This window comes from Mobula hypostoma, chromosome 2 (genome assembly GCF_963921235.1).
Source record: "Mobula hypostoma chromosome 2, sMobHyp1.1, whole genome shotgun sequence".
NCBI lineage: Eukaryota > Metazoa > Chordata > Chondrichthyes > Myliobatiformes > Myliobatidae > Mobula > Mobula hypostoma.
The window spans coordinates 25374688-25388577 of record NC_086098.1 but is presented as its reverse complement, the minus strand read 5'-3'; the positions used below and the strand labels follow the sequence as shown (position 1 = coordinate 25388577).

Here is a 13890-nt window from a genome sequence, read left to right as displayed (position 1 = left end):
CATTAGTTGATATAAAATGATTCTGTTGATATTTAAAATACTTTCATTTAAAGCAGCATCTCAAAGAATTTCATCTTAGAACAGCAATGTTATCAATATAATATAATGTGTTTTCAACCGAGAAATAAACATCTGCAGTTAATTGCCGTGGATTATTTCAAAACGTTGATTATTTTCCTTTAATTATAATTTTGATATTTGTGCTTTTCTATTATTTTTTTCAGTTAAAAACAAAATGCCAACTGAGAAAAGGCTGAAATGCACAAACAAAACAATGTTGGCAAATACATGCGTTCTACCTGGCTTTTAAAAATCCTCACTGGGCATCATTACAGTGGATTCCGATTAATTAGACCATTGGTTAACCGGGGCAGCCACTTATTTGGGACAGTTAGACCAAAAACTAATCGAGAAAATAGCTGGGATTCCCTTCATTTATTTGGGGTACTATGTCACCTAATTGGGCCAGGAGACTTTTGCTGAACATTTCTAACTAGCATCAGTCGCATGTTCTTTTGTGGCCATTAGATGCTACACCGTGCTTAGAGCATACAGTTTTTAAATAGCTTAGTTGTGTGTGCTTGAGTTATGTTATCTATTTGGGTTTATGGACACCCATTCGAGAAGCAGGGAATTTTGATAGTTTTCTTTTTTGACTTCAAAAAAACTTCACACTCTTGCCGGGTCACTCTGAAAAGATTTGATTAGCCAAAAAAAAAAATTACCCTAGTTACCTGCGATGATTTATTTTAATTTAGAGCAAACAAAACAACATGGCAGCATACACTGGTTGAATTCCTCCGTCGATAACTATTATGAACTAGTACACAATTTTATAGTACTGCAGTAGGACTTGTAGTGTTCTAATTTGTTCTGTATTTCACTTAAAGACTTTTTTTTAACTCAGTTAAACGGTGATTTGTCTTTTTATACCTTATTAAGTCTTTTCATGAAACTTTGGCTAATTGGGGCAGCTGCTTAATTGGGCCAAAATTGGTCCTGATGTATCGCAATTAACTGGAATCCACTGTAGTTCGATTGGCGTGATGAACACTTCTGTTCACCTACATGTTCCCAAAGCACATGCAATAAACTAGCAAATAAATAATAAATCCCCAAAATATATACTGCAATGCTACATAGAGAAAACACTCCACATCATAAACATATACTCTGAGGACTCAGTAAAGGAAATATATTTTTTTATTTGAAATACAGGTGCTTTTAAGCAGTTTAGTGGCATCTGTTGACAACAATGACACTTGTTTAGGTGTGTCCACTGTTTCTTACAGAGGTCATAAACAGAAACTTAAAAACAATATTTTAAAAGAAAAGTAACAGTTGGTTTTCTGGGCTTCCAATGACATTTATTACATTCCTCTATATTACAAGGCAGCAATCTGTTAATAATTAAAAGAAAAAAAAACAGTATCCTGTTGTCATTTTATACAGAAACCAGTACATGCACATCTGCATATCACATTTGATGAGGAGCCTCCGGCGCAGAAGCTAAAGATTATCTCTTTTAAATGTAATAGTTTTTCTCAGCATAATTGGCTGTTTTTTTAACCCTTAAAGGGCTAGTCATGATATTTGTTGTGCTAATCATCCGGAGTTCTAATTTATTTCGCAGGGCAGAGGTTAATTATGGATAATATTGTATAAACTTAAGTATATCTACACTTTCAGCTTCAACTGTAGTCCTTGAAATGATTAGCAATGTCCACAAAGACCAGGAATATGGATTAGAAATAGGAGTCCAGCGATGGATCCATAATACAGTGCACCTCTATAGGTTAGCTTGTTAATACATAGCAGCATCAGAAATCTCTCAGTAACCAGGTGAGGTTTATGGAACAGTGCTCACGGTTGTGTGGACCTGTTTCTTATTTGGCCCCCTCCTCCTTTTGTTTTCAGGTCTTTCTTTCCTTACTCGTCCTTCTTTATTTCTTTTATTTTCTTTGCCTCTTCTGCTACCTTTGCCTTGTTTGTCTTGTGTCATTTCTTTCTCTGGTTTCTTCAGCTCTTTACCTTTATTTCCTAGAATAAAAGTGCATGGATGAGTATTGAAAGAGGGAATTCATGAATGGAACATTCCATACATTCTGTTATCAAACCATTAAGAAACTACTCTATCATGAATTCTATTAACATCATGAGGAAAGAATGTATTTAGAGAGCATGAAATTTTTACGTAAACACATAATAAATCAAAGTAGTACAGGGTTTTCATACAATTTTGTGATGTCAATCAAAGAGATTCTGGCTTTATATTCTACCTCAGTTTCATCTTCCCACACTATCTCCAATTCTTCTCATTCCATTCATATTAAATAAAACGTCTATCAATTCTCTAGCTTGAATACTTAAGAGACATCTAAAGATTCACAAACACAAGAAAGTCTGCAAGTTCTGGAAATGCAAAGCAGCACGCACAACCTGCTGCAAGACTCAGCAGGTCAGGCAGCAACAATGGAAATGAATAGAGAGTTGATGTTTTGGGCTAAGATTCTCCTTCTTTCTCAGCTATTTATTCATCTCCATAGATGCTGCCTGACCTGCTGAGTTCCTCCAGCGCATTGTGAGTGTCCCTTTAAATGTGATAAATTTATTTGTTTGGGTTCAGAGACAGTTATTGAGTCAAATGGATTAGGTAGACACCATTTAAATGAGGCTTTTTGGAAAAAAGTGAAATCACCTTCACACAATTCAAGTATTGAAAGTGCTTAGCCACTGAACAATATAACCAGTTAGAAAGTATATTAACAAATGGGCAATTTAACATTATTTTCAACATCCCAAGTAAGTAGCATGTTACATTCTCCCTGGTCTACAATTATTATTGATTATAGTCTTCTGGTGGTTGGATCAAGAACTGCAACAGAATTGGCTTTAGTCCACAGAGCTAATGCCCGTGCTTCTTCAAGGACGGGAGATATGCAAGAGAGTAATTAACAATAAATATTCGCATTTTCTGCTGAAAAGAAACTTTTTGTGTTGTAAGACAATTGTTTGCAAATGTAATTAGTATCATGTTGTGCAAATTAGCAGCTGTTAGGTCATTTTAATAAAAGAATGAATCTTTAACCCATGTCCCACGGTAAAGAAACCCAAATACCTTGATAATTACTCAACAATGAAGGAAACTCAGACATAGCTAGTTATTGTTTGACATTTTTGTATAATGATGATATTACATTTCACAGCTGCACTTCAGAAAAAGGGAAGAAATGCCAAACACAGCGAATGGCGCATCCTGAGGCCCTCGGGTGGGTTTTGGCATTTCTTAGTCATTAATGATAACAGGACCTGGAGATCATTGCACTTCTGACTTTTAGCATACTGCAAACTATTTAGAACAGTCAAGATAAAGGAGAAGGTTTATAGTCATAGCCGATATGTCCTTGTCCTCCATTTGAATCTTATCAGCAGCTTCCCCTTTCCTTTCTTCCTTTCCATTTCCATCCTGTCTCCTCAAACTATTTCTCCATCAGAATTATTGTGAAAGAGCTACAAATTCCTGCAACGTTTCAATACCACTTCCATTATATGGCTCAAAGCTTATTTTTGCCCGGCTGTAGCGGTGAATAAACTGTATCAGAAAGGCTCCAAGAAGCACCAAAAGCATAACCAACTGAAGGCCGCAGTTTGCACTAGAAAGGTGCACGTGTGTTTGGAGTCAGATGCCCAATAATCCGCCTCCCACCATTCCAATATTCTTCTCCATAAGATATAGGAGCAAAATTAGGCCATTCAGCCCACCAAGTCTGCTCTGCAATTCCACCATGACTGTTTTATTATCCCTCAACTCCATTCTCCTGCCTTCTCCCTATAACTTTGATGCCTTTATTAGTCAAGAACCTATTGGCCAAGTTGTTGGGTAAATATACCCAATGACTTGGCCACCACAGCTGCCTGTGGCAATGAATTCCACAGATTCACCACCCTAAAGAAATTCTTCCTCATTTCTGTTCTAAAGGGACATCCTTCTACTCTGAGGCTGTACCGCCTGTCCATAGGCTCGTCCATTATAGGAAACATCCTCTCTACATCCACTCTCTTCAGGCCTTTCAATATTCAATAGGTTTCAATGAGATCACGTGTTCCTCACGACGTGCTATCTCTGTTATACCTCATGGGGATCTAATTTTCAAGTGTGAGTCTATTCCATCACACAGAAAGAAAGCTGATAGTACTGAAATCAGAGAGCTGATGAAAGTATCTCATTCGATCTTAAATGCAGAATGAAGAAATGGGAGTTGGTCATTCTGGCCTTCAGTAATATTCTGGTATTTAATTACAGCATGATTTACTTTGGTTTGGTAATCCTTGCAAATTTTTGTCATAAAAAGACTTATAATCTCTGTTTCAAATTTCCACTTTGATTCTTAGTCATAGCAAGAGGGAATTTATGATTATGTATCTAGTGACATTAGACTTGGCCTCAATGTTTCTGGGCTAGAGTTGAGGGAAATCAGCCAAATTCTTGCACTTTGTCTAAATTCCCTTTTTAGTCTGTTCAGTTATTGTAATTTACTGGAAGAGACTCAGTGGACATTTGCCCTCTCCTCCTTTGCTTTCATTAAATTATTTCAGAAACCCTCTATTATGATCAGAAGTTGCTGGAAGTTCAGTCATCATATTAATGGTCAGGTGATTATTGGCATCTGACATCCTCCCATGCTCAGAGTATAGACATTGGTTTGATAGTATCTATCAATTCTACAACATTATAATAACATTTTCACTCATTTAAATGTCATTTTCAGTTTATTTCCTCATTGTTCATCCTTTTTATGATTTGTATGATTATCCTTTTCCAAATCCTATCTGCAATCCCTGTAATACACACAAAATGCTGGAGGAACTCAGCAGGCCAGACAGCACCTATGGAAAAGAGTATAGTCGACGTTTTGGGCCGAAACCCTTCAGCAGAACTGGACAAAAAAAGAGATGAGGAATAGATTTAAAAGGTGGGAGGAGGGGATAGAGAAGCACAAGATAATAGGTGAGGGGGGGGAGAAGGAGTAAAGTAAAGATTCTGGAAGTTGATTGGTGACATAGAAATACAGATCTGGAGAAGGGGGAATCTGATAGGAGAGGACAGAAGACCATGGAAGAAAGAGAAAGTGGGAGGAGCACCAGAGGGAGGCAATGGGCAGGCAAGGAGATAAGGTGAAAGAGGGAAAAGAGGATGGGGAACAGTGAAGGAGGCGGGGGGGGGGGTGTGCATTACCAGAAGTTCGAGAAATTACTGTGTCTGGTGCTCCCTATGCAGCCAACCTGAGACACGACGCAGGTTGGGATACCACTTCACAGAGCACCAACACTCCATCCGCCAGCAGAAGCAGAATCTCCCAGTGGCCACCCATTTTAATTCCACTTCCTATTCCTATTCTGATATGTCTATCCATGGCTTCCTGTACTGTCGTGATGAAGCCATGCTCAGGTTGGAGGAGCACCACCTTATATTCTGTCTGGGCAGCCTCCAACCTGATGGCATGAACATCGATTTCTCGAACTTTCGGTAATGCCCCTGCCCCAGCCCCCACTCCCTTTCACCGTTCCCCATCTCATCTTATCTCCTTGCCTGCTCATCACCTTCCTCTGGTGCTCCACCCCTTTTTCTTTCTTCCATGGCCTTCTGCCCTCTCCTATCAGATTCCCCCTTCTCCAGCTCTCTATCTCTCTCACCAATCAAAATCCCAGCTCTTTATGTCACCTCTCCCCTTCTGGGTTTCACTTATCACCTTGTGTTTCTCCCTCCCTTCCCCCCACATTTTAAATCTGCTCTTCATCTTTTTTTCTCCAGATCTGCTGAAGGGTTTCAGCCTGAAACATTGACTGTACTCTTTTACATAGATGCTGCCTCCAGTATTTTATGTGTGTTGCTTGGATTTCCAGCTTCTCATGTTTCCAGTCCCTGTTTTTTGCCCCTTTCCCCCTGCATTTCTTCACCTACTTCAGTTATGCTGCAATGCCCGGCCTCATCTCCTTCAACCCAACTTCAATTCGCCTCTAACCTTCCTTCCTTTACACACCAGACATGAGCCAGAAGCAATTGTCCTTGATACATCAAGGCATCATTTGGCTGGGTGTGGCATCAAGAAATCCTAGCAATCAACAGATCTCAGGGTCGGAGAGTGCAGCATGGAACTCTCTGAAGCTGCCGTTAAAGCTAACACAGAAAATCATGGCTGTATTGAATGGGGGTCAACCACCTCAGCCCAAGTCATTGCAGAAGGAATTTCTCAAGGCATTGTTCAAAAGACCACAATCTTCATCCAAGTTCAGCTCGAAGGGCCGAATGGCCTACTCCTGCACCTATTTTCTATGTTTCTATAATAGAGCTCCATTAAAAGTTCCATGGGTAATAAGCAACAAGATTTGAACAACACCCAAATGGTAAATAGCAAGCTCAAAGTACATTTATTATCAAAGTAGTTTTATGTCACCATATACTACCCTGAGATTCAATTTTCTTGCAAGCATTACAGTAAAATAAAGATAAATAGAATTTTTGAAGAACTATACGTAACAGAAGACTGCCAAACAAACAACAAGCAAAAGAAAACAAATTGTGGAAATAATAATAAAAACTGAATAAATAATATTAAGAAAATGCATTGTAGATTCCTTGAAAACAAGTCCATAGGTGATGGGAGTCAGTGTTATTCAAATCATCTTCAACAATATGCATTTTACCATCTCTCTTTGCTAATCAATTGTCTGCCATTACCAGCTTCATCACCTTCAATATTCTGGTAGTTTCCATATGATCAAAAGCTTGGCTGGAGCAGCAGGTTATAAATCATATCACCACCTGGACAGGCCAGTAGTCTGTGGCTTATTGCCTGACTTTCCATTCACTCATCCATCTTTCTATCTATCCATCTATCTATCTATCACAGTTTGTCTTGTTTTGCACATTGGTCATCAGTCTTTGTTAGTTTTTCATTGATTCTATTGTATTTCTCTGCAGGAAAATGTCTCTCAAGAAGGTATCTGATGAAAGGTCTCGGCTGGAAATGAGACTCTTTATTCCTTTCTATAGATGCTGCCTGACCTTCTGAGCTCCTCCAAAATTTTGTGTATGTTGCTGTGGTGACATACATACGTTGATAATGAATCTACCTTGAATATGATGAAACACCCTCCAGTTCTAAACTACAGTCAACAAGTTCAATATCATCTAGTTAAAGTAATATGCTTGACTGGCATCTATCCTCCTCATAGTCATTGACTCCTTCACCTATCAGCAAACTCACTGCAGAGTGTATGCATTTTACAGAATACACTGCAAATATTTGCTGAGGCTTCTTCAGCAGCCGTTAGAAAGCATTATCATTCCCAGCTATGATAATATTGGGCTTGCTTTTCATGAAGTTCAGAACTCAGATGAAGATGTTAAACAGTATCCAATATAGACAGCACCCCCACCTACTTTTCAAGTGCTAGATCACTCCCCTGTTTATCCTCCATGGTGAGTTTAGCTGCCAATTCCCGCTGTTTGAGAACTGGGTACCCCCCTTCCTATCAAGGAGGAGATACTTCTTGCTAACAAAGTAGTTTAAACGTAGTTCATTTATTTTTAGTGACACATGTTTAAATTTAGGTAAAATTCTTTAAACACATTTAAAGCTCTCAGAGGATTTCCATCTTCTCGGATTTCCAAAACACAGGTACAACTCCTATAATTTAAAAAGACATACTGATGAGTTGCAGACAAACGAGTTGTCCATCACAAACTGAAGGTAGAGGAATGGATTCTAGTTATCCTGTCTTTTTGTCAGCCTTCTTGTCATTTCTTGACCATTCCTAACAACGCTGCTCTCTAATATTTATACTGTTTTTTGTTGCTTGGTGACGTCACACACACGTGATGTTTTTCAGTTATATTTGTCAATGCCTTGTTTAATTCAGCTGAAGCGGACCCCATTGATTTCTATTACAGGTGTCCCCTGCTTTTCGAACGCTTGCTTTACGAAACCTTACTGTTACGAAAGACCTACATTAGTTACCTGTTTTCGCTAACAGAAGGTGTTTTCACTGTTACAAAAAAAGGCAGCGCGCGCCCCGAGCAGCCGTTCTCCCCTGGATTCGGAACGGCATTCTCACCGGCCTTGCTTAAACATGTGCCCGTGAGCGAGATGAGTTCTAAGGTGTCAGAAAAGCCTGAAAGTGCTCGTAAGGGTGTTACACTTAGTGTAAAACTAGACATAATTAAGCGTTTCAATCGTGGTGAACGAAGTAAGGACAAAGTGAGTTTGGCTTGTGGAAGCTGACGAAGATGATGTTGAAGAGGTTTTGGCATCTCATGACCAAGAATTGATAGATGAAGTGCTGATGCAATTGGCAGAGGAAAGGATTAACAATCAAAACCAAATGCAGTAGCGAACGGACCGAAAGTGAAGTCATCCAGGAGCTGAACGTGAAGCAACTGCGTGAGATTTTCCCTGCAATGATAAAGTACAACTTTAATTTTGAAAGGGTACGTCAGTTTAGGGCATATTTGCAGGATGGTTTGAGTGCTTACAAAGAACTGTATGGTCTAAAAATGCGTGAGGCTAAGCAGTCAAGCAAGCATTCCACATCAGCCACAGCAGACGACAAACCCCGACCTTCGCCATCGAGGCGGGCATAGAAGATGGAAACAGACGACGAGATGACACCCCAGTGTCCCACCACCCCAACCACTGGGCCATGGACAGATACCGATCTGTGAAGAATGCAGTGGTAGCCGGGACGCACCCAGCACATCTTTAAGAAAAAAAGTCGAAATAAACAAGCTAATTAATTAGGTGCCACCTAATGTCGGCCCATATCAGAGGCGATTGCCGATTGCGTCGTCTCTGATCTGGGCCGACATTTTTGTGCCAGGCGGCACCTAATTAACTAGCTTGTTTGTTTTGGCTTTTTTCTTAAAGGTGTGCTGGGTGCATCCTGGCTACCGCTGTACCCCTGCATGCTTCGCGGATCGGTATTGGTTTGCTGCCCGGAGGGTGGGGGCCACTGCATCACCCCAACCTCCGACGACTCAGCCTAACACATCGTCATCAGTGTGCTCGGCGCTGTCCCAATTCCGGTAAGTGATACTACACTGTACATACATTATTTCTACTTTATATAGGCTGTGTATTTTTAATTGTTATTTGGTATGATTTGGCAGCTTCATAGCTTAAAGGTTACTGGAGAGCGCTTGCGCCGTGTTTCTGCCGAGAGTGCTTGCGTGAGATTTTCGCAACGGAGAACAGTGTGGCAATGATTGTGGAAAAGTATTTTTACTTTATATAGGCTGTGTATTCATCATATCATTCCTGCTTTTACTATATGTTACTGTTATTTTAGATTTTATCTGTTATTTGGCATGATTTAGTAGGTTATTTTTGGGTCAGCAAACGGTCACAAATTTTTCCCATATAAATTAATGGTAATTGCTTCTTTGCTTTACGACACTCCGGCTTACGAACCGTTTCATAGGAATGCTCTACCTTCGGATGGCGGGGGAAACCTGTAATTAAATAATGGGCCCTATTGTTTACCTGTTTATGACAAGAGGCTGAGCAAAGAATATCAGTTGGAAGTTTAACTTACTCCAAACTCTTTGGTCCCAGGAAGAGTTAGCTGCTGTGTTAGAAAGCTGAGCTCGGCAACAAGCCCTGCACCTCCACAGCCAAGGACAGTGAGTATCCATCGCATAGTATTTTCCCACTATTGCTCCAAGATAATTTTCCTCCAATCTTCTGAATGGCCAGGTGTAGCAGGTGTGTGGGAACGCAATTACATCAAAATCCCACTTAAATCACTCATAATCTGGAGTTGGTCATATTTCCATAACAGCATAAGACATGGGAGCAGAATTAGACCATTCAGCTCATCGATTCTTCTCTGCAATTTCCTTGTTTTTTCATTGTGGCTCAATATACCCTGGCAACATTCTGGGTGTCTACTTTCATCACACGGATTTCTGACATTCAAGAAAAAAAGCACTTCTAAGTTTTCTTAATAGCATCTAATGATTCTAATAACCTATCAAACAGTTAAAAATCTGCAATTAAAGAAAAATCCTTTTCCTCACCTGCGCCACTTCTGTTCTAATCTATCTTTACTATTTTTCTCTGTATCTTACTCATCCTTTCGTATTTCTTATTGCAAATAAGGAATGCGTTATTTAAAAGTGGAGTTCATGCAAATTCTTCACAAATTGTTGGTTAGTCTACAGGTCTGGCCTTTTCCTCATATTGTCCAGGCATAATTAGAAGCCTAGACTCCATATCACAAGGCCAAGATGTTATGTCCCCTGACCTAATCTCCATGTCATAAAGCCTCAAGTAATAAATAACTGATTTTCCTTAGCCACCTTCCAGGTCTTTAACAATTTTAAAGCCATTAGAGTGGGAGCCATACCTAAAGGCCCAGAAAGTAGCAGAAGGTTTATGTCGATGTATTGTGGTAGGACCACTGTCTGCACACTTTCAGATGAATGATGAATCTTTAAATGAATACACACTCAGTGGCCACTTTAACACCTTTTGGCCTGGTATGGTCATCTTCTGCTGCTGTAGCCCATCCACTCCAAGGTTCGATGTGTTGTGCATTAAAGGCAGATTTATACTTGTGCGTCAAATCTATGCCGTAGGTACGGCGTAGCAGCGTACCCTACGCTGTACTCTATGCCAACCGTATGCCATAGCCTAACACGCACCTCTCCCAAAATGTAACTACATGTCACGGCGACGCAGACCGCAACAACTGTGATTGGTCTGCTTGGTAGCATTGCATTTCCTCCTACGCTGATAGTTTCCCATTGGGCGACGGAAGGGCAGGGAAGGAACTCTGGCTGCAATGCTTTCCATAAAGCTTTACAGACCTCCGAAATGATGGAGGACCCTGTGCTTGATGCCAGTTTGTAGCTAGCTGCTACAGCCTGTTGACTTCCACCTGAAGCTAAAACTCGAATGGTGATTGCCAGTCTGAGTATACTGTGCGTACACTGATGTGAAATAAATGGTTGGAGATGATGAACCAAATCGTCAAATCTACCTGCCAACATCTGAAAATATTTGAAATGCATTTCCTCGTCCATGTCTCTCAGTGGCCAGACAAGCACAGAAAATTCACCCTCCTTCAGTTTCATTCGCCATTGTTTGAAGTTTGAGTTTCTTCGTGTTGAGTTTCAACACGAGTTGAACAAGTATAAATGCTCACAATGGCGTAGCCCACTTGCATAGGCTGCGTAAACTAGTACGCACAAGTATAAATCAGCCTTTAAGAGATACTTTTCTGTACGGCACTGTTGTAACACGTGGTTAGTTGAGTTACTGTCACCTTCTTGTCAGCTTGAATCAATCTAACCATTCTCCTCTGACCTCTCTCATTAACAAGACATTTTCACCCTCAGACTGCTGCTCACCGGATTTTTTTGTTTTGTTTTTTGCACCATTCTGTAATCTCTAGAGATTCCACTAATGGATGTGCAGAATGCTTGTCATTGTTACACCTCCCTTGTATTAGTCAGTGCTGTTGTGAGTGGTTGGTGCAGCAAGTACATCCCAAGCAGGGGTCCAGATCTCCTGTAATCTGCTTTGAAGGACGTTGGTTTAAGAGGTTAATGCTACAGTGCCAAGAATTTGATAAAGGAACAAGGGAAACAAATTTAGGTGTGAAGGAGCTGCTGGAGGAGGGTAATTGGACTGACCTTGATATAATGGTGAGAAAGATTCTTACTGTATGGTAAAGAAATAGATAAATGTGTCTCTCAATTGACTGGGAATAATATTTCTGGTATCCATGAAAGCAGTGACTGTTACTTCCCCTGATCAGTCTCAAAATACACTGCAATCAGAAACTAGAGGAAGCGTGACACAGTGCAAGACATAATCTCCTTCAATTTGTGCAAAGGGAGCAGACTTTTATTCCAAATTGTAAAAATAGATCTTCCCTGGCAAACAACCCATCTTTTAAGGCTAATAGCATTGAAACAGCTGCCCTGGAATCGGCATGCTAAGCCTTTCCTCTTTAGCTGATGTTGTTGCGGGAAGTTTGGGTGCAGAGGTCTCTGAGATACTTTTCACAGATTTACATTACTGGGGCCCACTTCAGGCAGGCGCCAGAAATAACACAATGGAAGTTCATGACAAAATTAAAGCACTCTGGCACTTCCTGGTGCCTTAGTGACTCCCACCTAATCATTAGGCAGATAGAGCACACCCACTCCTCTGACCCAAGCCTCCTGATTTCCTAGCTTGAAGTACGAAGTCTGTACGAAGCTATGGCTATTACACTTTAAATAAAAGAGTGAATAAGATAGTGTACAGCCACCTTTATCGATACTGGTTCTGTGAGCATCATAGCTCGAACTTTCTTTGTCACTGGAGGTTTGTAATTTTGACAGCTGTAATTTTTCTGTTTGCCTGATGTTATGATAATTGAGCCCAGCTGTATGCAGACTTGCTCCTAAATCAACTTTGGCCTATTTGTGTCAAGCTGGAGTTGGTGTATGCCAGTACTTCACACCTACCGGGTTTAGGTCATTCCACCATGTTCAGAACTTCTTTCTGTCTGTGCCTCTGATCATGCGTTCATCCGTGTCAGCAGCTCTGCCAGGTTATGAAGTGCGCACCACCAGTTTTAGCATGTAAAATAACTTGGCAGCGTTCCCTTTTCCTTCAGGCACAAGTGACTCCAGTTTAATAACTCACTCACTTTGAGGGAGAAATTCTTGAATGTGTGAACATCGTGTTGTGAGGTAGACCCGTGTTAGCCTGATGTGCTGAGACACAGAGTAATATTCTAATATGCACATGAATCCCAGGTCTTCAGAGGTCAACTTCCATAGTATCTGCTTCAACAGCAACCTTTTTTGCCTGACCTCCCATCACGGTAAAGACCTTTAAAGAGGAAGATCTGAACCATCATTTCTTCTGGTATTGTAGCGTAGTTAGGGTTAGCACAACGGTTTACAGTGCAGGTGATCCGGGTTCAATTCCCGCTGCTGCCTGTAAGGAGTTTGTACATTCTCTCTATGACCACATGGGTTTCCTCCGGGTGCTCTGGTTTCCTCCCATGATCCAAAGATGTACCGGTTGGTAGGCGAATGGGTCATTGTAAATCATTCCGTGATTAGGCTAGGGTTAAATTTTGGTTGCTAGGTGGCGCAGCTCAAAGGCCGAAGGGTCTATTCCATGCTGTACCCCAATAAATAAATACAAACAATAAACATTATGTTGAAGTTGTATACGGTGCTGGTAAGACCAGATCTTGGAGTATTGTGTGTATTTCTGGTCACCTAGGTCACCATCTGGTCAGGAAAGATCGATAAGATTGAAAGACTACAGAGAAAATCTACAAGGATGTTGCGAGAACTGGAGGAAGGACCTGAGTGGGTGAGGACCTCATTCCCTGGTATGAGAATCAAGGGTGATTTGATAGAGGAATACAAAATTATGAGGCCTATAGATATGGTAAATATAAATAGGCTTTTTCCACAGAGGTTAGGTGAGACTAGGACTAGCGATCATAGGTTAAGTCTCAAAGGTGAAATATTTATGGGGAACCTGAGGTGGAACTTCTTTACTAAGTGAGTGGTGCAAGTGCAGAATAAGCTGCCAGCGGAAGTGGTGGTTGCAGGTTTGACTGCAACAGTTAAGAGAAGTTTGGAAAAGTACACGGATGGGAGGGGCAATGGTCCAGATGCAGGTTGATGGGACTAGTTAGAAAAGCAAATCAGCATGGACTAGATGGGACAAAGGACCAGTTTCTGGGTTGTAGTACTGTTATGACTCTGATATTTGACCTTAAATGGCATTTCATTGACATCATGTGCTTCTTGATGACATTAGAGGTGATGACATCTGTGGAAGGAAAATGGTGCCAGGTGAATCCCAGTAT

At 40.7% G+C, this 13890-nt stretch overlaps 1 protein-coding gene across 1 annotated transcript in view; it reads right to left on the bottom strand.

Annotated features, from left to right (window-relative positions):
- Positions 1 to 1280: 1280 nt before the first annotated feature.
- Positions 1281 to 13890, bottom strand: part of rspo3 (R-spondin 3) — a 103165-nt gene continuing 90555 nt past the window's right edge. Inside the window, exon 5 of the mRNA XM_063070599.1 lies at positions 1281 to 2040. Coding sequence (XP_062926669.1) covers positions 1850 to 2040 — 191 coding nt within the window. The 3' untranslated portion in view covers positions 1281 to 1849. The remainder of the gene's footprint in view (positions 2041 to 13890) is intronic.